This window comes from Oncorhynchus nerka, linkage group LG9b (genome assembly GCF_034236695.1).
Source record: "Oncorhynchus nerka isolate Pitt River linkage group LG9b, Oner_Uvic_2.0, whole genome shotgun sequence".
In the NCBI taxonomy this organism is placed as follows: Eukaryota; Metazoa; Chordata; class Actinopteri; order Salmoniformes; family Salmonidae; genus Oncorhynchus; species Oncorhynchus nerka.
In genome coordinates, this window is record NC_088424.1 from 10,780,928 (window position 1) to 10,807,533 (window position 26,606).

Below are 26,606 nucleotides of genomic sequence, written 5' to 3' on the forward strand. Positions count from 1 at the left end.
ACATAGCTGTGCTGTTGTAATGAAGGTGAGTCAGACTCTTACGACTTAAATCAGAACTGGAGACCAGGGTTCGATCCCACCTGTGACACTGTATACATGTATATACAGTGCTTTTCGTGAAGTACTCAAACCCCTTTACGTTTTCCACATTTTGTTACATTACAATCTTATTCTAAAATGTATAAAATTTTATTAAATCAAGCTACACAAAATACCCCATAATGATGAAGCAAAAAAACAATATATTTTTTTATTTTAGCACATTTACATACGTTTTCAGAACATTTACTCAGTACTTTACTGAAGCAACGTTGGCAGCGATTACAGCCTCGAGTCTTCTTGGGTATGACGCTGCAAGCTTGGCACACCTGTATTTGGGGGGTTTCTCCCATTCTTCTCTGCAGCTCCTATCAAGCTCTGTCAGGTTGAATGTGGAGCGTTGGTGCACAGCTATTTTCAGGTCTCTCCAGAGATGTTTGATCGGGTTCAAGTCCGGGCTCTGTCTGGGCCACTCAAGGACATTCAGAGACTTGTTCCGAAGCCACTCCTGCGTTGTCTTGGCTGTGTGCTTAGGGTAGTTGTCCTGTTGGAAGGTAAACCTTCGCCCCAGTCTGAGGTCCTGAGCTCTCTGGAGCAGGTTTTCATCAAAGATCTGTACGTTGATCCGTTACTCTTTGCCACGATCCTGACTAGTCTCCCAGTCCCTGCCGCTGAAAAACATCACCCACAACATGATGCTGACACCTCCATGCTTCACCGTAGGGATGGTGACAGGTTTCCTCCAGACGTGATGCTTGACATTCAGGCCAAAGAGTTCAATCTTGGTTTCATCAGACCAGAGAAACTTGTTTCTCATGGTCTGAGAGTCTTTAGGTGCCTTTTGGCAAACTCCAAGCAGGCTGTCATGTGCCTTTTACTGAGGAGTGTCTTCCGTCTGGCCACTCTAACAAAGGCCTGATTGGTGGAGTGTGTCAGAGATGGTTGTCCTTCTGGAAGGTTCTCCCATCTCCACAGAGGAACTCCAGCACTCCGTCAGTGATCATAGGGTTCTTGGTCACCCCCCTGACCAAGGCCCTTCTCCCCCGACAGCTCAGTTTGGCCGTGCAGCCAGCTCTAGGAAGAGTCTTGGCGGTTCCAAATTTCTTCCATTTAAGAATGATGGAGGCCACTTTGCTCTTGAGAACCTTCAATGCTGCAGACATTTTTTGGTACCCTTCCCCAGATCTGTGCCTCGACAAAATCCTGTCTTGGAGCTCTATGGACAATTCCTTCAACCTCATGGCTTGGTTTTTGCTCTGACATGCACTGTCAACTGTGGGACCTTATATAGACAGGTGTGCCTTTCCAAATCATGTCCAATCAACTGAATGTACCACAGATGGACTCCAAGTTGTAGAAACGTCTCAAGGATGATCAATGGAAACAGGATGCATCTGGGCTCAATTTTGATTCTTATAGCAAAGGTTCTGAATAATGTAAAAAGTGTGTTTTATTTTTAATACATTTGCAAAAATGTCTAAAAACCTGCTTTGCTTTGTCATTATGGGATATTGTGTGTAGATTGCTGAGGATTTTTTATTATGATTTATTTAATACATTTCAGAATAAGGCTAACGTAACAAAATGTGGAAAAGGTCAAGGGGTCTGAAGGCATTGTAAGTAGAAACAACTCATTTTTTTACCTCTGGAGTGACACGATGGCTGCCTGCTCATTCTCATTCTCGGCCTGTGTGGTGCCCAGAACCTGCCAAGCCTAAAGACGCAGAGAGGGTTTCAACCAAACTAACACATCAAACAAAGTCAAGCAATACTACACCAGTACTCCCGAGCTAACCAGTTGTGGGTGTGGTAGTGAAGCAACTATTATTTGCATACATATTAATATGTATTACCATTTCTCCTGAAAGTGGAAGAACTGCTCTGATGTGCTGCATGAAACAAATGCTTACTTCAACCGCACTGGGCCAAAAGAGAAACTGCAGAACTATTGAAAGAAATCGGACGAGGCTCACTTAATGGTTTCAGACAGCTCCCTATCCCCGCTCTTCCAAAGAGAAATTGATTTTTTTTGTTTGGTGCGGCGATAGAGTGGTGTTTGAACTAGGGCTAAAACTCAACAAATACAAAGAAAATAACACAAAAGAACACACAAGATACATTTCTCGAATTGATTCAATAAAGTAAACTCAATACTTCACACAATGTTACCTACAATTAAAACAAATAAATGAGGCTGTTATTAACTGAACCTGAATTTCACAGGTTTCTGATTTTCCCCAAAAAGTCTAACTTTTTAAATAAAAAAACAAAAACAAATTTGGATGTTCTAAGTCCATAACAATGCTTTAACCACATCAGGAGACCACGTTTGAGGTCTGGGAAAAAATGCATGACATTTATTTATTGAAGTTACCCTTTAGTTCAACTGCGCCTAGAAATGTTGTTTGGTTAGTAGTGTTTCTGTAGCACATAAAATGGAAATTGCAAAAGAAATGGCCACCGGATTGACGCAAATAATCATGATATCATTATGCCAGGTTATCATTATGCCATGTCAATTGAGAAGGTTTCTGAGAAAGCCTTTCCATCTACCAGAAGACGGTAATATCGCTACATTTTTCCTGTTTCTTAATTGTTTGAAACCTGGACGTTTTACTTCATATTATGAGGCATGTCTTACCTTGCTTCAAAATACCTATAGCCAAAATTCCACCATAGAAACGTGTAGGCAATTATTTTATAGTCTTCCCCCTATGTGTTCTCCTGTTCTATTGGCTTTCTTTCATTGTCTATCAGCCAAAGGCATTATCCTATTCATATTAGCAATTAGTGATGAGCGATTATTGCTTTGAGGTTGGTTCGGATTCGGTTGGCTTATAAAAAAAAAAAGATCAGTTTTCCATATCAGTTTTTAAACATTAAATGCGCAATGCATGTTGTGGGTTGAATGCAAAATAATACAATTAATAAAAGTCCCATGATGGTAGTGACTGCACATTACTGATTATCACTTATCAATCATTTATTCACATTACTTTACTTCCATAAAATATTTCAGTTGTGTATATTACATTTGTTTTATTTGATGACTTCCAAGTCATCATCTCATCTCCATAGAGCTGTTACCTGACTGCTAAACTGCAACTATCAAATCACTTAGAGCATGTATTTTCAGTTAGAGATACCTCGCGAAGCATTCTTCTGTCTCTTTTTCGTAGCAGGCTTTACCAAGTTTTCTGCACTAAACTATATAGAATATTGGCCTGTTGGAAACTACAACTCCCTACTACTACTTCGCATAGTTCTGTTTTCTGCACTAAACTATATAGAATATTGGCCTGTTGGAAACTACAACTCCCTACTACTACTTCGCATAGTTCTGTTTTCTGCACTAAACTATATAGAATATTGGCCTGTTGGAAACTACAACTCCCTACTACTACTTCGCATAGTTCTGTTTTCTGCACTAAACTATATAGAATATTGGCCTGTTGGAAACTACAACTCCCTACTACTACTTCGCATAGTTCTGGCTTGATCGGATGTATCTCTACAGAAACTGTGCAATGTGCACAAACAAAATGTCGGTTAATCGCTGAGCACTATTAGCAACCTGTGATAGTTTGTGCATCTTAAAATCTCCCCTTTCTAACGGATATTTCCATCTCTGTCCATGAAACAGCTTGTATGTGCAGTGCGCATTTTAGAACAATGTTTTCCGCAAATTGCATTTTGGAACATTTGCGTGTAAGCCTACCTCTGTGTACATAGCTGCTCCTAAAATGTGAATAAATAATAGTTTATCAACATTTGAAGCTAAACATTCTGATCTGTTCCATCAGACTTATTCATTTATACGACATATACCTCCATTACACTACTTTAATAAAGCATCGTGGGGATTAAGAAATAAATATACGCAATGCCCACTGAAAAATATATGGATATAGGGCATATACTTGTGTATACCCTTCACTACACCACTGAACTCAACGATCTTTTACCTCCGAGTCCGATGGGTCCTGCAAAATGGCCGCCTCCAGTAGCAGGACAGCATTGTTCAGGTCTCCATCTCTGGCCTTCTGCTGCCCTTCCTCAAAAGCATTGGGCCACTCTTTGTACGGGTTGTTGGTGTGAAAGTAGTAGCCCTGTAAATATCACAGGCATCTTTTTGAATGAATTGCATACGTTTGTGTAAATAATGTCTGCATGGTCATACGAATACAAGTACAATGGTTAATATGACATAATTGACAGTAGGATATTTGCGGTATAACAGTTAATTCATGAAACAATACAAAGGTATAATCTTCTGATCAGTGTTTCACACCTCGGTGTAATAACGGTCTCAGTGAGGCATTCAAAGATGTGTTATTCATGAGCATCTATACTGTGTGGCTCGTTCTATTTCAAATCATCCAATTATATGGATGAATTTCTATAACCGCAGCAAATGAAGTTAGGCATTGTGTTCAGGGCATAGCAGCAGTGTGCACCAGCCCTAACTGTCCCTCCAATCCCACCACTGCCCAACACTTACGCTAAGTCTCCATAAAGCAGATCATGAATTATTCTTCTTCCATACCACAAGGGTAAAGATTTACTTTGACTACATATCACAACGCATGTATTACACATCTATAAGCATTTCATGAATGTGATATAACAGGTCCCAACAACATTTTTAAAGGTAAGTGTATATCAATAGCATATCTATAATACATTAATGTCATGCAATAGCTCATATTACAATGACAATGTAGTGTTATCATTATGGATGTTCTCAAAAGGCCCAAACACATTTAGAAAATGATGCTGATATATTGGCCGGTATAGGCCCATAACTACTTCTTCTCAGAGGTCAAAGGGGCATGAGGATCCCCACAGGGTTGAATCCTCAGGGTAAATTGTATGGATCAAATAGTGTAGTTGAGGGTCATATCATAACGCTTTCGTAACTCATTAACACCCCTCCACATCACAATTAGGCCTAAGTTGGTCATACTCGTCTATAACGCATGAAGGGTCTATGTAGGAATTCCATGCAGTCAAAGTAAAGTTAAATCTATTTTCCCATTCCCATGAAGCATTTATAACGAAGCACTTCAAGGTAATTATCTCTAGTTTGCCACTGATCTATAACACCAACATTTAAGGTCTGAAGTGCTTAGTTGTGAGGTGCTTCTATGCAGTCAATGTACTGTCATTTGTATTTTCCCATTCATAAAGCATTTATAAATCATTAATAAACATGTGTCCGTATTATTTTTGATAAGTGAGACAGCACAGAATGTTAAAGGAAATGTGAACATTTGATAGAAAATGAATCCTACTATTGACTATTCTTGAATATATTTAACAAAGATTCAAATTCCCATTTCAGACTCATAGCCATAACTTTTTTAGTGAGTAAACCATACAAACACAGGGTGGTAAAGCTAGCTAGAATTTCCTTGCCTGGCTACTCAAACTCCTTGCTCCGGCCAAACACTACGCCATGCCCACAGATGTTAGTTTCTTTTCCACAATGAGTCTGCTTCTGAAGACCTCTCCGATGATTTCTAGAGCGCTTGACTAGTCGGGCAAGAACAAGCATAAGTAATGAGGCGTTTAGGAAATTTGTCATTGTCTTTGATTAATTTTATTTTTTACAACACCCCTCATTTTGACGTCACCACAAACAACTTCATTGATGGCAGTTTCAGATTGATGTACTGTATGTAGCGAACGATAGAGCAGTGGAATAATTCCATTTGAGTCGTCAGGCAAAGCATTTCCCCATTATTCACTAATGTAGCCTAACCGGCCACAAGATGGCAATAGTATTCCTTTTACATCGTTTATCATCTTCCGTACGACTTTAATGTACTCAGCCAGCAACACACTACTTTCCCTCGTGGACCGGCTGGTACATAAAGCATCCTTAATTCAACTGCAAAGACATCGGTTTCCTCCTTAACCTGATTTACCTTGATTTACTGGCTCATCAGTAAAAATATGCTTACCGTCTTAACAAAAATACAATTTCAGACCGCAACACCAGCAAGTAGCATTAGCCACCCTAGCATGGTGGTGGAACATTTTATTAAGATACTACAAATATTTTCACCGTTTTTTTTCCACCAACGAGCCTTTAAAGAGAGTGTAGCACCTATTTCCTAATGCCAGAAATGCATATAATAATTACTAAGAGAACACAAAGAAAACATTCCCAAATTGCAAACTTAAATCAATTGTTATACTATTGTAATGTTGTTTTAAAAGGTGAGTTTAAGGTTCTCAGCTGTAACTTTAGAAACAATCCCAAAGCCCCCCGGTGTCAGCGTCAATAAATGTAAATGAAAAACTACATTCCTCTTATTTCAATACATTTGTGAGAATAAGGTGGTCGAATTGGGCGTCTACTCGTCCATCTGCAGGGCCCATTTCATCCCAGACAACTTTCACAGATATCAATAATGGAAGGAGGGCTTCAGAAAGAAGTTTCTTCTCAAAGTGGATGCTGTCCCTACCATCAACGTGGCTTCTAAAGTAGGGGTGTGCCGAGTACTTGGGCAAAACGAGTATCGTAACAGATATGGAACATTTTCAGAATACGATTATGACAAGTATTTTTTGTAATTTACATTTAAGTCATTTAGCAGACGCTCTTATCCAGAGCGACTTACAAATTGGTGCATTCACCTTATGACATCCAGTGGAACAGTAGTGCATCTAAATCTTTTAAGGGGGGTGAGAGGGATTACTTTATCCTATCCTAGGTATTCCTTAAAGAGGTGGGGTTTCAGGTGTCTCCGGAAGGTGGTGATTGACTCCGCTGTCCTGGCGTCGTGAGGGAGTTTGTTCCACCATTGGGGGGCCAGAGCAGCGAACAGTTTTGACTGGGCTGAGCGGGAACTGTACTTCCTCAGTGGTAGGGAGGCGAGCAGGCCAGAGGTGGATGAACGCAGTGCCCTTGTTTGGGTGTAGGGCCTGATCAGAGCCTGGAGGTACTGAGGTGCCGTTCCCCTCACAGCTCCGTAGGCAAGCACCATGGTCTTGTAGCGGATGCGAGCTTCAACTGGAAGCCAGTGGAGAGAGCGGAGGAGCGGGGTGACGTGAGAGAACTTGGGAAGGTTGAACACCAGACGGGCTGCGGCGTTCTGGATGAGTTGTAGGGGTTTAATGGCACAGGCAGGGAGCCCAGCCAACAGCGAGTTGCAGTAATCCAGACGGGAGATGACAAGTGCCTGGATTAGGACCTGCGCCGCTTCCTGTGTGAGGCAGGGTCGTACTCTGCGGATGTTGTAGAGCATGAACCTACAGGAACGGGCCACCGCCTTGATGTTAGTTGAGAACGACAGGGTGTTGTCCAGGATCACGCCAAGGTTCTTAGCGCTCTGGGAGGAGGACACAATGGAGTTGTCAACCGTGATGGCGAGATCATGGAACGGGCAGTCCTTCCCGGGAGGAAGAGCAGCTCCGTCTTGCCGAGGTTCAGCTTGAGGTGGTGATCCGTCATCCACACTGATATGTCTGCCAGACATGCAGAGATGCGATTCGCCACCTGGTCATCAGAAGGGGGAAAGGAGAAGATTAATTGTGTGTCGTCTGCATAGCAATGATAGGAGAGACCATGTGAGGTTATGACAGAGCCAAGTGACTTGGTGTATAGCGAGAATAGGAGAGGGCCTAGAACAGAGCCCTGGGGACACCAGTGGTGAGAGCACGTGGTGTGGAGACGGATTCTCGCCACGCCACCTGGTAGGAGCGACCTGTCAGGTAGGACGCAATCCAAGCGTGGGCCGCGCCGGAGATGCCCAACTCGGAGAGGGTGGAGAGGAGGATCTGATGGTTCACAGTATCGAAGGCAGCCGATAGGTCTAGAAGGATGAGAGCAGAGGAGAGAGAGTTAGCTTTAGCAGTGCGGAGCGCCTCCGTGATACAGAGAAGAGCAGTCTCAGTTGAATGACTAGTCTTGAAACCTGACTGATTTGGATCAAGAAGGTCATTCTGAGAGAGATAGCGGGAGAGCTGGCCAAGGACGGCACGTTCAAGAGTTTTGGAGAGAAAAGAAAGAAGGGATACTGGTCTGTAGTTGTTGACATCGGAGGGATCGAGTGTAGGTTTTTTCAGAAGGGGTGCAACTCTCGCTCTCTTGAAGACGGAAGGGACGTAGCCAGCGGTCAGGGATGAGTTGATGAGCGAGGTGAGGTAAGGGAGAAGGTCTCCGGAAATGGTCTGGAGAAGAGAGGAGGGGATAGGGTCAAGCGGGCAGGTTGTTGGGCGGCCGGCCGTCACAAGACGCGAGATGTCATCTGGAGAGAGAGGGAGAAAGAGGTCAGAGCACAGGGTAGGGCAGTGTGAGCAGAACCAGCGGTGTCGTTTGACTTAGCAAACGAGGATCGGATGTCGTCGACCTTCTTTTCAAAATGGTTGACGAAGTCATCTGCAGAGAGGGAGGAGGGGGGGGGAGGGGGAGGAGGATTCAGGAGGGAGGAGAAGGTTGCAAAGAGCTTCCTAGGGTTAGAGGCAGATGCTTGGAATTTAGAGTGGTAGAAAGTGGCTTTAGCAGCAGAGAGAGAAGAGGAAAATGTAGAGAGGAGGGAGTGAAAGGATGCCAGGTCCGCAGGGGGCGAGTTTTCCTCCATTTCCGCTCGGCTGCCCGGAGCCCTGTTCTGTGAGCTCGCAATGAGTCGTCGAGCCACGGAGCGGGAGGGGAGGACCGAGCCGGCCTGGAGGATAGGGGACATAGAGAGTCAAAGGATGCAGAAAGGGAGGAGAGGAGGGTTGAGGAGGCAGGATCAGGAGATAGGTTGGAGAAGGTTTGAGCAGAGGGAAGAGATGATAGGATGGAAGAGGAGAGAGTAGCGGGGGAGAGAGAGCGAAGGTTGGGACGGCGCGATACCATCCGAGTAGGGGCAGTGTGGGAAGTGTTGGATGAGAGCGAGAGGGAAAAGGATACAAGGTAGTGGTCGGAGACTTGGAGGGGAGTTGCAATGAGGTTAGTGGAAGAACAGCATCTAGTAAAGATGAGGTCGAGCGTATTTCCTGCCTTGTGAGTAGGGGGAAGGTGAGAGGGTGAGGTCGAAAGAGGAGAGGAGTGGAAAGAAGGAGGCAGAGAGGAATGAGTCAAAGGTAGACGTGGGGAGGTTAAAGTCGCCCAGAACTGTGAGAGGTGAGCCGTCCTCAGGAAAGGAGCTTATCAAGGCATCAAGCTCATTGATGAACTCTCCGAGGAACCTGGAGGGCGATAAATGATAAGGATGTTAAGCTTGAAAGGGCTGGTAACTGTGACAGCATGGAATTCAAAGGAGGCGATAGACAGATGGGTAAGGGGAGAGAAGAGAGAATGACCACTTGGGAGAGATGAGGATCCCGGTGCCACCACCCCGCTGACCAGAAGCTCTCGGGGTGTGCGAGAACACGTGGGCAGACGAAGAGAGAGCAGTAGGAGTAGCAGTGTTGTCTGTGGTGATCCATGTTTCCGTCAGTGCCAAGAAGTCGAGAGACTGGAGGGAGGCATAGGCTGAGATGAACTCTGCCTTGTTGGCCGCAGATCGGCAGTTCCAGAGGCTACCGGAGACCTGGAACTCCACGTGGGTCGTGCGCTGGGACCACCAGATTAGGTGGCCGCGGCCACGCGGTGTGGAGCGTTTGTATGGTCTGTGCAGAGAGGAGAGAACAGGGATAGACAGACACATAGTTGACAGGCTACACAAGAGGCTACGCTAATGCAAAGGAGATTGGAATGACAAGTGGACTACACGTCTCGAGTGTTCAGAAAGTTAAGCTTACGTAGCAAGAATCTTATTGACTAAAATGATTAAAATGATACAGTACTGCTGAAGTAGGCTAGCTGGCAGAGGCTGCGTTGTTGACTATGTAGGCTAGCTGGCATTGGCTGCGTTGTTGACACTACACTAATCAAGTCGTTCCGTTGAGTGTAATAGTTTCTACTGTGCTGCTATTCGGGGCTAGCTGGCTAGCTAGCAGTGTTGATTACGTTACGTTGCGTTAAAAGAACGACAATAGCTGGCTAGCTAACCTAGGAAATCGCTCTAGACTACACAATTATCTTTGATACAAAGACGGCTATGTAGCTAGCTATGTAGCTAGCTACGATCAAACAAATCAAGCCGTTGTACTGTAATGAAATGAAATGAAAAATGTGATACTACCTGTGGAGCGAAGCGAAATGCGACCGGATTGTTGAGTGCAGAAGTTCTGTTCGGTAGACGTTGGCTAGCTGTTGGCTAGCTAGCAGAGTCTCCTACGTTAAGGACGACAAATAGCTGGCTAGCTAACCTCGGTAAATTAAGATAATCACTCTAAAACTACACACTCTAAACTACACAATTATCTTGGATACGAAGACAGCAAAGACAACTATGTAGCTAGCTAACACTACACTAATCAAGTCGTTCAGTTGAGTGTAATAGTTGTGCTGCTAATCGGTAGACGGTGGACTAGCTAACGGTGGACGTTAGCTAGCTGGCTAGCTGCAGGGCAGTGTAGACTGCGTTAGGACGACGAAATACGATAATTACGCAATTATCTATGATACAAAGACGGCTATGTAGCTAGCTAAGAAGAAATTGCTAAGATTAGACTAATCAAACCGTTGTACTATAATGAAATGTAATACTACCTGCGGACCGAGTGCAGATGCGACCGCTCGCTCCAACCCACCCGTAGCACACCCTAATTATCCGTGAAAGAAAAAATATAATAATTCATTACATTTACATTTACATTTAAGTCATTTAGCAGACGCTCTTATCCAGAGCGACTTACAAATTGGTGCATTCACCTTATGACATCCAGTGGAACAGTAGTGCATCTAAATCTTTTAAGGGGGTGAGAGGGATTACTTTATCCTATCCTAGGTATTCCTTAAAGAGGTGGGGTTTCAGGTGTCTCCGGAAGGTGGTGATTGACTCCGCTGTCCTGGCGTCGTGAGGAGTTTGTTCCACCATTGGGGGCCAGAGCAGCGAACAGTTTTGACTGGGCTGAGCGGGAACTGTACTTCCTCAGTGGTAGGGAGGCGAGCAGGCCAGAGGTGGATGAACGCAGTGCCCTTGTTTGGGTGTAGGGCCTGATCAGAGCCTGGAGGTACTGAGGTGCCGTTCCCCTCACAGCTCCGTAGGCAAGCACCATGGTCTTGTAGCGGATGCGAGCTTCAACTGGAAGCCAGTGGAGAGAGCGGAGGAGCGGGGTGACGTGAGAGAACTTGGGAAGGTTGAACACCAGACGGGCTGCGGCGTTCTGGATGAGTTGTAGGGGTTTAATGGCACAGGCAGGGAGCCCAGCCAACAGCGAGTTGCAGTAATCCAGACGGGAGATGACGAGTGCCTGGATTAGGACCTGCGCCGCTTCCTGTGTGAGGCAGGATCGTACTCTGCGGATGTTGTAGAGCATGAACCTACAGGAACGGGCCACCGCCTTGATGTTAGTTGAGAACGACAGGGTGTTGTCCAGGATCACGCCAAGGTTCTTAGCGCTCTGGGAGGAGGACACAATGGAGTTGTCAACCGTGATGGCGAGATCATGGAACGGGCAGTCCTTCCCCGGGAGGAAGAGCAGCTCCGTCTTGCCGAGGTTCAGCTTGAGGTGGTGATCCGTCATCCACACTGATATGTCTGCCAGACATGCAGAGATGCGATTCGCCACCTGATCATCAGAAGGGGGAAAGGAGAAGATTAATTGTGTGTCGTCTGCATAGCAATGATAGGAGAGACCATGTGAGGTTATGACAGAGCCAAGTGACTTGGTGTATAGCGAGAATAGGAGAGGGCCTAGAACAGAGCCCTGGGGGACACCAGTGGTGTGGAGACGGATTCTCGCCACGCCACCTGGTAGGAGCGACCTGTCAGGTAGGACGCAATCCAAGCGTGGGCCGCGCCGGAGATGCCCAACTCGGAGAGGGTGGAGAGGAGGATCTGATGGTTCACAGTATCGAAGGCAGCCGATAGGTCTAGAAGGATGAGAGCAGAGGAGAGAGAGTTAGCTTTAGCAGTGCGGAGCGCCTCCGTGATACAGAGAAGAGCAGTCTCAGTTGAATGACTAGTCTTGAAACCTGACTGATTTGGATCAAGAAGGTCATTCTGAGAGAGATAGCGGGAGAGCTGGCCAAGGACGGCACGTTCAAGAGTTTTGGAGAGAAAAGAAAGAAGGGATACTGGTCTGTAGTTGTTGACATGGGAGGGATCGAGTGTAGGTTTTTTCAGAAGGGGTGCAACTCTCGCTCTCTTGAAGACGGAAGGGACGTAGCCAGCGGTCAGGGATGAGTTGATGAGCGAGGTGAGGTAAGGGAGAAGGTCTCCGGAAATGGTCTGGAGAAGAGAGGAGGGGATAGGGTCAAGCGGGCAGGTTGTTGGGCGGCCAGCCGTCACAAGACGCGAGATTTCATCTGGAGAGAGGGGGGAGAAAGAGGTCAGAGCACAGGGTAGGGCAGTGTGAGCAGAACCAGCGGTGTCGTTTGACTTAGCAAACGAGGATCGGATGTCGTCGACCTTCTTTTCAAAATGGTTGACGAAGTCATCTGCAGAGAGGGAGGAGGGGGGGAGGGAGAGGAGGATTCAGGAGGGAGGAGAAGGTTGCAAAGAGCTTCCTAGGGTTAGAGGCAGATGCTTGGAATTTAGAGTGGTAGAAAGTGGCTTTAGCAGCAGAGAGAGAAGAGGAAAATGTAGAGAGGAGGGAGTGAAAGGATGTCAGGTCCGCAGGGAGGCGAGTTTTCCTCCATTTCCGCTCGGCTGCCCGGAGCCCTGTTCTGTGAGCTCGCAATGAGTCGTTGAGCCACGGAGCGGGAGGGGAGGACCGAGCCGGCCTGGAGGATAGGGGACATAGAGAGTCAAAGGATGCAGAAAGGGAGGAGAGGAGGGTTGAGGAGGCAGAATCAGGAGATAGGTTGGAGAAGGTTTGAGCAGAGGGAAGAGATGATAGGATGGAAGAGGAGAGAGTAGCGGGGAGAGAGAGCGAAGGTTGGGACGGCGCGATACCATCCGAGTAGGGGCAGTGTGGGAAGTGTTGGATGAGAGCGAGAGGGAGAAGGATACAAGGTAGTGGTCGGAGACTTGGAGGGGAGTTGCAATGAGGTTAGTGGAAGAACAGCATCTAGTAAAGATGAGGTCGAGCGTATTTCCTGCCTTGTGAGTAGGGGGGAAGGTGAGAGGGTGAGGTCAAAGAGGAGAGGAGTGGAAAGAAGGAGGCAGAGAGGAATGAGTCAAAGGTAGACGTGGGGAGGTTAAAGTCGCCCAGAACTGTGAGAGGTGAGCCGTCCTCAGGAAAGGAGCTTATCAAGGCATCAAGCTCATTGATGAACTCTCCGAGGGAACCTGGAGGGCGATAAATGATAAGGATGTTAAGCTTGAAAGGGCTGGTAACTGTGACAGCATGGAATTCAAAGGAGGCGATAGACAGATGGGTAAGGGGAGAAAGAGAGAATGACCACTTGGGAGAGATGAGGATCCCGGTGCCACCACCCCGCTGACCAGAAGCTCTCGGGGTGTGCGAGAACACGTGGGCAGACGAAGAGAGAGCAGTAGGAGTAGCAGTGTTGTCTGTGGTGACCCATGTTTCCGTCAGTGCCAAGAAGTCGAGGGACTGGAGGGAGGCATAGGCTGAGATGAACTCTGCCTTGTTGGCCGCAGATCGGCAGTTCCAGAGGCTACCGGAGACCTGGAACTCCACGTGGGTCGTGCGCGCTGGGACCACCAGATTAGGGTGGCCGCGGCCACGCGGTGTGGAGCGTTTGTATGGTCTGTGCAGAGAGGAGAGAACAGGGATAGACAGACACATAGTTGACAGGCTACACAAGAGGCTACGCTAATGCAAAGGAGATTGGAATGACAAGTGGACTACACGTCTCGAGTGTTCAGAAAGTTAAGCTTACGTAGCAAGAATCTTATTGACTAAAATGATTAAAATGATACAGTACTGCTGAAGTAGGCTTGCTGGCAGAGGCTGCGTTGTTGACTATGTAGGCTAGCTGGCAGTGTCTGCGTTGTTGACAATGCTTTCCCTCAAACAGTGTTAAGCGCTGTGTGCTTTAAACAACTATTGGCTAGTTATATTGTCTGTAAAGAATCAGATGGAGTATCAGTTGAGCAACGATTGTATTTAGAACAAGCCACTCTCCCTCTGCTCTCATTTCCCCATTTCACTCGTCTCAGTGCACACGTCTCCCGATCTTCAAACATCATGTATGAATCAGAATCTGTAGCTAGTCATCATTGTTCAATCTAGTTGTTTCCTGTTGACTTTGCTGACAACATTATGATTGTTTTTGTTTTTGTCTGTCTACTTGTCGTTGTTTAGTCTATGTTGTCTGTCCGTATAATTATTTCATTGCTGACGACGTCTGTCATTACGTCATGATCCAAGCCCAAGCTTGCTTGCTGTTATTATTTATTCTAGGCATGTTTACCGAGCGACAGATCATTAGAAAATAAAATGACAAATGTAGATACTTTTTAAAAATGTATTGTATAATGTTGGCTGGCATAAGTTGCGGGAGAGAAAAGTTTTGCTCCTCTCAAAAGTACAACAATATATAGCTGACATTCATCTAAATCTGTGCCTGGAATAAATGCAGGCAGTAGTAGTACTATTTATTAGCCTATTTCATTAATAATTTAATATAACTAAGTAAGTATCATGTGCATTTTCATCTGTCGGGGTCGTTTAAAAGGAACATAATGCACTCTGAGATGCACTCCGAGTGAATGCGCACTTGTGGTATAGGCATTTACAGCACACTTCCGGGTTGTCTGACCACGACTGAATCCGATTATGACTATGAAGTATGATAAAATGGATGTGATTATGAATACAATGAGATCGGCACACCCCTATTCTAAAACAGCCAGCAGCATCAACAGAGAACATTTTTATGGGCTTCAGTGAGCATGGAAGTGAACAGGGTAAGGGAAAGACCTAAAGGTCAAGGACCTTTTAAAGGGTTCTTCGGCTGTCCCCATAGGAGAACCCTATGAAAATCCCTTTTTGGTTGCAGGTAGAACACTTTTGGTTCCAAGTACATGGAAACCTGGAACCAAAAAGGGTTCTCCTATGGGGACAGCTGAAGAACTCTTTTGGAAACTCTTTTTCTAAGAGTAACTATAGAGCTACCGTATTTAGCTCACGTTTTCCATCTAAATAACACAAACTAACCAAATGTAAACATGTCTGCCAGTTGTTGGTAGCTAACTGCTTGTGCTGTCATACTATAGATAGTACAAGCGTATGGGAAAGAGTAGTTTTGGCTGCGACTGAGGGACTGTGGATGGATGGCTTGTCAGATGGATCCACGTGGGTTGGCGAGACCCCTCCAGCATAATGTTATTCCGAAATCAGTTACGGGCTAGGGCATCTCGAACATATTCCCTACACTGGACTGATGGCAGATCATTTGGGCGTTCTGTGGCTCCAGGGGAGTTTTCTATACGGCCTGCTGAGTGCAGGCTAAACTGAACTGTAAAGCTTCGGCCATGGATTCAATTTCAGTTTTATTTGTATATTTATTTTGTCTTACTCTTAGGATCAATTCTTCTTGAAGAAGCAGCAGCTAAGCTAACATTAGCTTGCTATAGCTAGCTATTCTCTTCCTGCGTTTTTTAATGAATTTGTGTTTTTTTCTTTCTAGCTGGCAAAATAAGTGAGCTAGATTTGGTTTGTATACTGCCAAATGTCGATAACATAGCTAAGTTTGTCACTGGTATGAGCTAGTAAATATCCTAAACCTAGACAGTGATAGAATATCACCTGGGAGAGAAGAGGAGAGAATTCACTTTCTGTTTCATCTGCTGCTGGCTTGCTAATGTTCACTTAAGTATGTTTTTTTCACATGTAATTGATGAAATTAGATTTTTATTCTATAAAGATTGTAATTGTGTCAGTATGTTATGAATATTGTAGAAACATGCCACTTGGTGCACACCAGGCCACAGGCAATATGTTCCTCCACTGTGTGAGTCATAGAAATTACCATCTTGCTTTCGGAGCTTTCCATCAGTCTTCGTGGTTTTTATATGGCGGGGAGCATAAATTGTACAGTTGTAAACTTTTCGAAGTTAGAATCCATTTTTCACGTTAGAACTCATTAGTTAATCTACAGCACCAACTACATAAATATATGACAGGGTCCATTATCTGCTACTTTAAATCGAGTTAAGGAGGAAACCAATGCCTTTGCAGCTTGAATGGAGGATGTTTTATGTATGAGCCGGTCCATGGGGGACGTGTATTACCGGCTGGGCTGACTGTGTCCATACCTAACAGTAATACGACATCAGGAAGAACTACGCCCTCTAGGGGTTATAGCGCTATCACTAATGTAGCTAGCTAGCTAAGCCCCTGGCACAATGTCAACACGTTAATAGTCATAATACTCGTTAAACATTTATTTCACAATTTCCATTCCACTTTGGCACATTATGAACCTTTTTAAAATGGGACAAATTAAGAGACAGAAACCAGTTGATATTATTTTGACCATTGAGGTATAAAATAACGGTTTTGACAGCAGAAGAGAATGTGAAAGGTCAGTATGACATTACTTCTGGTTCTTATTAGCTATTTTTGTTCATTTAAATGTGCAAACGTACAATGTCAGTCATGAAATAGTGAACAAAAAGGTTAACTAAATGTTTTTGTTAAAGCGAGAGGTCAACAGGAAGTGATATTTCACTGACCTCTCACATTCTCCTCCTGATTAGCTTCACGTCAGGAGAAAGGGGCAGCTGCAGCCCAATATGGTGACCGGAGTATGGGCAAGTGGGTGTGTTGAAAGGAAAGTAGTGGGCGTGAGGAAAGGAGTGGGTGTGTCAAGCGCTCTACTATCTATAGGTTAGACGGTTTTGATTGAGTTTTTCCCCTTCAGTTCCTTTAAGTTAACACGCAACTATCATACGTTGAGCTACCGTACGGCGAGAGTTTGGACTTTGCTTTGAAGCCAGAGGAGGAGTCTGAGTCGTATTTCACTGTTACAGAAATAATTGTACATTTTCAGTTATAAAAGTGACAATGGTTTATTTTTTATTAAAAGTACTGATGATGGGTGTACTGTTTCTTGTATGTGTTGTCTGCTTACTGTGACTGTCACCCTGATATTGGCTACTAGGTAGCTATACTTCCCACACCATTGCCAGTCAGTAGTGCTTGGCAAGCGGGAGCGAAGAGCACTGTGTCCCAGTGTTGTTGCCATTCATGCCCTCCCAATTGAGTAGTAGACTGTATGTATGTATCAAGGTGACATCTAGATGATTATCAATATTAGTTATTTCTTGTGTAGGCTGCGATGCCGTGATACAGCTGCCCAGTGAGAAGCACCTCAGTTCGGCAGGCACGCCGATACAACACCGGTGCACTTGTCATTCGCACCGGCTTATCGACTTGCCGTGCAGCAAAATCAGCCACGCAAAACTCGAGTGGCAAAAAAGCAGCCCAATTAGCCGATTCACTTTTCATACACCCACTCCTTTCGACACACACACTCGCTGGGTTTCTTCACGGCATCCAAATCATAAATATATTTAATGCATTGCTCAGTTATGCATAGAGCCATCGTGGAATGCTCTGTCACCAGAGGTTACTCGGGCAAAAAAAGCAATGTTTATTGTCATATACATTTTTACAATATATTCTGGCAGAATATGGTCGGGGCATTATGTGTTATGGTGGGTAGTTATTATTACATATCAACTGGAGTGACAACTGCAGCATTATTTTTGACGAGTGAATGTGAAACACAACCTTTCAGATTGAAAATAATAATAATTCCAGGAGGAAACATATCGACTGCAAAGAAAATAACAAGTAAATGTATGTTATTAATAAGACTTAAACCAATGGGGGATAGTTGTTTACTATTCCACTACTACCCCTTTCCAAATCCCCTGTCTGTCTCTCTTCCTCCCTCTCCTTTCTTCTCCCTCATTATTGTGATCTCTCAACATTTGAGCAACAATCTGTTCCAATTGAGACAATAGAGGGAGTTGAGAGAATTCTAGATTAAGTATCAACCATCAGTGGTCTGTCATTTGAAGCAACATATCACTTTCTCATGTTAGCTCTACACTACCTATCACTAATGAGTGCAGTTGTGAGATTCCTAGGTTAGTGATAGGTTGAAGATGAATTCAAAGGTTTGGTGATTACATCGATATTACTGTTTTTCTCCATGTAAAATATTGGATTAGATAGCTTTGAGGAAGGGATGGTGTTTTGTACCATCGCTTGTGGTTTTAAAAGGTTATTTTGGGGGGTAATATCAGGGATTAGTATCAGGGATTATGGTCAGTAATTGCATCTCTTTGAATGGATAGACATTTTGTGAATAAATTATGGGATTGGTGGGAAAGTTTAGGTAAATGATATAGGAAACTCTAATGGGAGATTTTTCCAGATTAGTATTAGTGTTGAGGAAAGAATTAGGTGTTGGGGGAGTTTACCTTCTCAATTGGAGAGCTGCTGGGTGGTATCGGGCCTTCATTTTCTTCCTCGAGCCAATTCCTGCGAGCCAGTTCCTCCCATTCTGCCTGCATCTTATCCCAGAACTCTGTGTCCGACTGATGAGAACAGAAGAGAAAGAGGTGTTGGAATTGATTTCTGCTTCGTAATGGCCCAATCCCATAATCATCCACTGGACATATCCCATTCCCATGGCCCTTGGTGACACCCTTATGGGATTTAATGGGAGCTAGATACTACCGGGTCATGTTCATTAGAGCACACTGTAGCAAACTGTTTCTCAACAGAAAATGAGCGTTTCACCTTGTTCAGATAGGATATCCCCGTTTCACTCATTATTGGTCTGTTTTCTTCCGTTTCGTTCATATTGAAGTCAACTCTAGTGTAAGCAATATGGTATAAACTCCACATAGCCTTTGGTGTTTGTGACAATACAAAAAAAGTATAAATACAATGCTAGTTAGAGCTAATAGGGAGGGCCAACAATTAAAGGGTCTAGAGAGGTAAAAAAATTGAATAGTTTAGGATTGGGTCATTGGCTTTATATACCATTCTCTTCCAAATCTTCAATGAGCTATTTCCATTCTAACCATTATTGGCTGTCCCCGACCCAAAAGAATATCTTGGTTGACAGAGGGTCGTCTGTTCTTTCGACAAGTCAATTGGTAGACATTTTAAAACATGTATTTTTTCATTTATAAACGTTTTAATAAAATCAACTATATGCACTGAGCTTGTCTGATGTTTAAGCACACTGTTTGATGGAATAATTAACACACACAAATGACTCAAGAGAGAGCCAGAGATCAAGATAGAAAGAAAATCATTTGAAGAAAAATGTTCCCAACTCTCCTACTCCTGCTGCTACTGGCCTTCGCAGATTCTGCCGTTAAACTCCTGAAGTTGCTGGGGGTCGGCAACCTTTTTCATGTGGAATGCCAATTTACAATTTATCATACCATTTCTCCCGATCTGCATGCAAGTTATAATTTTCAAAAGCATTTTCATGGAGCAGTTTCATTTAAATTTTTAGAACATCTTAGTATCTCAAAATCATTGTCATATAGTTAATCTAAATTCTATCTAAATCGAAATTATACAAATCAATCTAATGCAAGAGCACCTGCCTCTGCCAAATGAACACATTGTATGATAGCCTAAACTGTGAGCCATTAGCAGAACACAGAGAGAGGCCTATATAACAATGCAAGTAACTTGTATTGCCAACTACGTAAAAGAAAACCGGCAAATAAAAATAATTTTAGGTAGAAAATACCCTAATAAAAATAAATGTCCTATAAATCACATTGGCTACGCATGGCAGTTTGTTCATGTTCTTTGAATCGCATCATCTCTCTACACCGCCTGTCTACGACGAACTTAACATATTGTATCAACTATCAACTGGGTCCGGCCCACTGGATGAGTGATTGACATTTTTCCCTTTCACCCAGAGGCTCGTGGTTATCGAAAGGGAGAGAGCTGGAAAGATTTTTTAATACATTGAGGAACTATTGTCATTCTCAATAGATGTAAAAACAGACTTTACTTGCTGTTTAAGGTGAAGACACAATTACTTTTCATTCGTGGTGGTGAGTTAAGACAATCAGAAATACTATCTGACATCCCCAAATGGCCACATTTATACATTTACGCACAGGATAGGTAGCCTATGCCTACCTCTATGCACAATCTGGTCTGCGTCCTTACTCAACATTGACAGGAGCGCTCCAAACAAAAGACAATTAATAAATTGACAAAACTAGTAAATTAAATAAACCAAAACATGTCTTACAGGTGTAGCATAGGTTGTGAGCTCTGCAAACAATGTGTCCACTCCAATAATGAGAACAGTAAACGACTGTAGAAATAATATAGCCTATTGAATCTATTAACAGAAATGACCGAAACCAAAGAAACATTGTAGATTAGAAATTATGGGGATTTATGGTAAATGTACTATTGGTGATATACACTACATGACCAAAAGTATGTGGACACCTGGTCGTCAAACATCTCATTCCAAAATCATGGGCATTAATATGGACTTGGTCCCCCCTTTCCTGCTATAACAGCCTCCACTCTTCTCGGAAGGCTTTCCACTAGATGTTGGAACATTGCTACAGGGACTCATCCGTCAGACTTCCAGATGGTGAAGTGTGATTCATCCCTCCGGAAAACATCTTTCCACAGCTCCAGAGTCCAATGGCGGCGAGCTTTACACCACTTCAGCCGACACTTGGCATTGCGCATGATGATGTTGGGCTTGTGTGCGGATGCTCGGCCATGGAAATTCATTTCATGAAGTTCCCAACGAACAGTTCTTGTGCTGACTTTGCTTCCAGAGGCAATTTGGACAAATCGTCTGTCCTCGGTTGCAACACTCACTACCAAGCTACAAGCTTCAGCACTTGGCTATCCAGTTCTGTGAGCTTGTGTGGCCTACCATTTTGTGGTTGAGCCGTTGTTGCGCTTAGACATTCCACTTAACAAACTATGAAGATTGCAGGGCTCGATTTTATACACCTGTCAGCAACAAGTGTGTCTGAAATAACCAAATCCATTCATTTGAAGGGGTGTCCACATACTTTTGTATATATAGTTTACGTAATGGGGAATTGATAGACAATAACAATCAAAGGGAAAAAATATTCACACAATTAAGGCATGAAACAATGAACGTGCACAAATTGGCAGGACAGATCGCATTCTGGAGAGAGATGTGCCTTGTGGATCTTAGCCACATTCCCCTTCTTCTTGACTCAACATTTTAATTTTTTTATTTCACCTTTATTTAACCAGGTAAGCTAGTTGAGAACAAGTTCTCATTTACAACTGCGACCTGGCCAAGATAAAGCAAAGCAGTGCGACACAAACAACAACACAGAGTTACACATGGAATAAACAAGCGTACAGTCAAATTTAAAATAATTATCTTCACACATACTATACTGTAGGTCTAAGAAAACTTAATAAATGGTGTCATGTCCAAAGCAAAGGCTATTTATGGAAAAACCCATGCAATTTTGAAACAAATGCAATTTTACTTATTTTTTTTATATTATAAAATTGCTTGGCGTGCCAAGGCAAATACCCTCGCGTGTGCCTTATGTTGCAGATGCCTGTCTTAGAGTGATGGACTGTGACATTCCCGCAGCCTCCGCAATGGATTAATCCACTGAGACAGGCACGAATCAGACACGTGTCTCATGGGCCGCTCAACAAAAATAATCTGTCAACCAAAAGCCTTTTCAACAAACAATTGACCTGTTGGCCAAATGGGGTCAGCCCTAATATCCACAAACTTGCAAGGACCAAGCTAGTGCATTCGGAAAGTATTCAGACCCCTTCACTTTTTCCAAATTTTTATATGTTACAGCCTTATTCTAAAATGGATTTTAAAAAAAAATTTCTTAAATCAATCTACACACAAATCGAAAACAGGTACTTAAAAATGTTTGCAAATTTATTAAAAATAAAAGTATTCAGACCCTGAAAAAAATCGAATCCAATTGCGTGTTTTGTTGCTTGTGTTTGCTTACTCAATTTGCATGCCCCCACTGGCCTCTGTCCAAGACAACACACTGCGATTTGAAAAAAAATCCATAATTTCACCCATTTACTGAAGCATATTTCTCCCGCTGCTAAATGTGGGTCTTGTCAGTTCAAATTAGCCTCAATAGATAGATACGCTATATTTGGAAAGAAGCCATCTTCAATGGGAACAGAAGAAACAAATACATTGCCAAATCTTCGGATTACACTTTTTTTAAGTAACCTTTTTTTGGACAGAGAGTCTGCTGAGACCAAGGTCTATTGTACAGATGAGCCCTGTATCAAACAGACACATCAATATACGAAAAGCGAAATAAGCATATAAAACAAATGCATTCTTCAGTAAAAGGGTTCTCAATCAGCCATCTGAATCGCCCTAGTCACCAATTCTTCCAATTTTAGAGTTTTGGAGATTATTCCATAAGTAAGGTGTAAAAAAAACTAAAAGCAGATTTACCTAACTCAGTGGAGATCGAAGGGATCTCCAGAGTAAACCATCCCTGAGGCTGAGCCTGGTAGCTCTTATGTCTGCAGGTTCCCAACGAAGTAAGACGGAAGTCTATGCAACAGGGCTTCATAAACAAAAAGAGTGCAATGCATCAATCTACAAGACTTCAAAGAGGGCCAGTCTACTTTCTGATACAGAAAGCAATGATGTGCACTGAACCTGTCACCCGTAATAAAGTGTAGTGCGTTACGATAAACTTTGTCCACTGGTTTAAGCACAGTGGCAGCTGCATTCATATAGGCGATATCACCATTAACCATAACCAGTATGAATGTTGACTGAATTATTTGTTTTCTGCTATTTAATGAAAGGCATCCTATTCCTCTCAAGGAACCCTGATTTAACACCATCAGAAGAAAAACATTGTGTCCTGTCTGTCACGCCCTGGTCTTGGTATTTTGTGTTTTCTTTATTATTTTGGTGAGGCCAGGGTGTGACATGGGTTAATTATGTGGTGTGTTTTGTCTTGTTTTTTTGTAGGTATAGGGATTGTGGTATAGTGGGGTTGTCTAGAAAAGTCTATGGTTGCCTGAAGTGGTTCTCAATCAGAGGCAGGTGTTTATCGTTGTCTCTGATTGGGAACCATATTTAGGCAGCCATATTCTTTGAGTGTTTCGTGGGTGATTGTACCTGTCTCTGTGTATGTCACCAGATAGGCTCAGTCACTTGGTTTTTTCTTTTCAATTGTTTTGGAAGAGAAGAGAACGAGCGCCATTCTCCTTGCGGAGATGGTGCTAAATACATCAACACGGTCGGTCCCTGGGATTGGGCTGGCCAACACGATTCGGTTTGCTTGGAAGGAAAAGGAGTTTGAGCCTTTAGGACGGGAATCCTTTGGAAGGATAATATTGATGGGGATTCTAAAGCTGACGGTGAAGGACGTGTTTTGTTTCCAAGGCAACTCGTTGGAGGGAGCATACGACGTTGCACTATATACAGAGGAAAAACACGATGATATCCTGAGAAGGGCAAGAGCAGTGGGAGGTGAGAGGCCGATGTGCCACTACGAAATAACAAGCTTGGCGAAGAATAACTTTAGGGTTGTAACTGTGAACATTTACAACCCTTACGTTAAGGACGAAGAGGTGAGGGCTTTTCTGGGGAGATACATGGATTGTGGTGGGACCCTCAGGCACTAACGTCTCCTCAGCAAGGCACCTCAAAGACTCCCTTGGGTTTTGGAATGGGAGGAGAGGCTTCCAGGCCCTCCTCAGAGAGGACCCAAGGGGACATGGTGGCTACCTCCATCCTCCTGCTATGTTCTCCCTAGGGGCTGACAGGGGGACGTTGTATTATGCACGTCAGCCCCCATTTTGCAGACGCTGTATGGCCTATGGTCACATATTCGCCTCATGCAGTGCAAGAAAATGCAGATTTTGTGCATCTGAGGATCACGAGGCGAGGGATTGTGACAAGCCTAAGACGTGCCATGGGTGTGGCTCGTCAGCACACCTGTGGAGGGGTGCCCGGCCCGTCAGAGGTCATATGCGTCTGCGGCTGGGGGAGCAGGAGCGGGGGATGGGGGAAGAAGAGGAGGGGAAGGAAGCACGCCTCATGACCAGAGTTCAGGTCCAGAGGGGAAGGCCACAAGGGGAAGGCCCACTCGGCTCTCCTCTTCGACCTCTCTTCGCTCTGTAGCTACGTCGTTCATGTACAGCAGGGACTCCACGCGGTCTGCCTTTAATGGTAGCTAGATCAGGCCTCGATCGCGTGAATAGATCTTTTATTCAGAGTGTTAGGTCGATTAGGATTTGGGGAGAAGTTTATAGGATGGATTCGTTTCACTTGGGTGATGTTTTTGATGGAGCTCTGGGGCTGCCATTAGGGCAGACACAGGGGTGGAAGGTTTGCTGATCCCTGGAAGTGGTGGGCTGCGTGTTAAGATGACGCAGTACGCCGACTGACACTTCCTTGCTGTTGTGCAAGGACTCGTGCCTGACAAGGTCCCTTGCCATCTTTGGGGATTTCACCCGAGCGTCAGGGAGCAGTTCTGAACCATGCAAAGTCTTCTGTCAAGTTTTTCGGAAGATGGCGCGGTAGAACGGATGTGCCTGGGGGTTATCTCTGTGAGGGGGCCCTGAGGATTCTCAGTTCTGGGTCCATTTTGAGACCTCCGGCTCAGCGACGCTAAACTGGAACATGCGTATCGCAGTGGTACAGAGGAAGCTAGCAATGTGGAAAGCTAGGTATTTGTCTTTTATGGGCAAAGTCCTGGTCCTAAAGGTGGATGTGTTGCCGTCTCTTTTGTATTTGGCATACATCTACCCATTGCCGGCTTGTCTGAGGAGGCCTCTAGTGAGGCTTGTGTTTCAGTTTATGTGGAGTGGCAGGTGCGAGTGGGTCGCCAGGGCACGCATGATCTGTCCCATCGGGGAGGGAGGTAGGGGGTACCACATTTCCCCCTCAAGCTGGACTCAATTTTTGTTTCCTTCTTGTTAACGGAGCTTGCTCAGCCAGTGATACACCCGTCCGGTTACCTCCTGCGGGTGTTTTTCTCGTATCAGGCGAGAAGCATAATGGTGTGGTCTAACACGGGTCCTCGGGCGGAACAGCTGCCGTGGCACTTTGGTCATGCGGCCAAGTGGCTGCGTGCGCACCCTGAGGTTGAAGTTGCCCGAGTAGGTTTAGATCACAGGCACCTGTACGAGGAGGTCAGAAAGGCAGGGAGTCCGGCGCCTGTAGTGGGCATCTCGGAAGTGGTCTGGGAGGGAGTGCAGGCGCGGGGTCTGGATAACAGGCTCAAGGACCTGAATTGGTTGAGCCTTCATAAGTGTTTGCCGGCACGTTCCATCTTGTACCGGTATAATTTGGTGCAATCCCCCACCTGTCTAAGATCCTCTTGTGGCAGGGAGGAGACTGTGCGCCATGTCTTTTGGGACTGTGCCTTTGCCGGAGTAGTATGGGCTAGGGCACGGGTGTTGTTAGGTTTGGTAAAGGGGATTTTGTATTGACGTGGGCCAGGTTAGAGAGGGGTGTAGGGAGAGCGAGAGGGACGGATAGGGACAGGTTTCTGCTCTGGCTTCTCATGAGTCTCTTTAAACGGGGGCTGTGGGAAGCAAGGCAGAACATGGGCAGAAGACAGGGAAAGTTTGGGGGTGGAAGGGATAGTGAGGAGGGTGGAAGGAGATTTGAGGGGGAGGATGAAGAGGAGGAGAGGAAGTGGGGGCAGCATGCTGCTCGGGAGAGGTGGAAGGGGGTTTAGGGCTGGGTGTCATTTAGATTTGTAAGAGGATAGATTAGGGACGGGGAGATAGGGAGAGGTATTTTGTAGGGTAACGGGGAAGGAAGATGCTCCCCTGAGGTTTTGTTTGGTTTATGTTTTAGTTTAATTAGTTTATTTAAAATACCATTATTTGTGTATGTATGTAAATTATGAGTTGTAAAGAATGAATGGTATTGAAGATAATAAACTATTTTTATAAAAAATAAAAAAAAATAGGCTGTTTAGGTGTTTTCACGTTTATTGTTTTTGTATACTGTTTGTGTTTTCATCTATACAAATAACCACGCTGCATTTTGGTGCGATCCCTGCTACACCTCCTCTTCAGAGGAAGAGGAGAAAGAACCGTAACACTGTCTGTCAGGTAATTTTCAAACCAAATGCAGGCTGCCTAACCCAGGCCAATTTCAGACAGTCGACAAAAGAATAATGGTGACAGGTCAAGTGTCGAAAGCCTTCCACAAGCCTATAAGAAGGGCAGCACAACGCTGCCTTTTGTCAAAGCAATTTACAATGTCATTTATCACCAAAGAAGAAGCAGATATAGTACTGGCCTGAAATCAGACTGATGGACACTGGAAAATATCTAAGCTGTGTTGATTAAAGATTGAACATTTTTCAATAGGAAAGAGTTTAGAGATGGGGTGATAATTATTAATGTCAGAGCGGTCGCTACCTTTATGGAGAGGAAGCACATGGGCAGCCTTCCAGACCCTAGGGATAGCACCCAATATAATTCTCAGGTTTAAAATGTGTCAATCATTCTACAATTAGAGGAGCAGAATGCAGCAGCAAGAGAGGATCAAGCAAATTAGCCCCAGTAGTTGATGGATCTTCCATCATGCCAACTAGAGGCTGGGAAAAGCAGTCGAT

General features: G+C 44.4%; 1 protein-coding gene across 2 annotated transcripts in view; it reads right to left on the reverse strand.

The window, feature by feature from the left end:
• Positions 1 to 26,606, reverse strand: part of pex5lb (peroxisomal biogenesis factor 5-like b) — a 163,547-nt gene that overhangs the window by 13,418 nt on the left and 123,523 nt on the right. For both annotated transcript variants that reach the window (XM_029642036.2, XM_029642037.2), the window contains exons 7-9: positions 18,432 to 18,548; positions 4,005 to 4,148; positions 1,683 to 1,753 (exon numbers count right to left, since the gene is read on the reverse strand). In XM_029642036.2, coding sequence (XP_029497896.2) covers positions 1,683 to 1,753; positions 4,005 to 4,148; positions 18,432 to 18,548 — 332 coding nt within the window. The remainder of the gene's footprint in view (positions 1 to 1,682; positions 1,754 to 4,004; positions 4,149 to 18,431; positions 18,549 to 26,606) is intronic.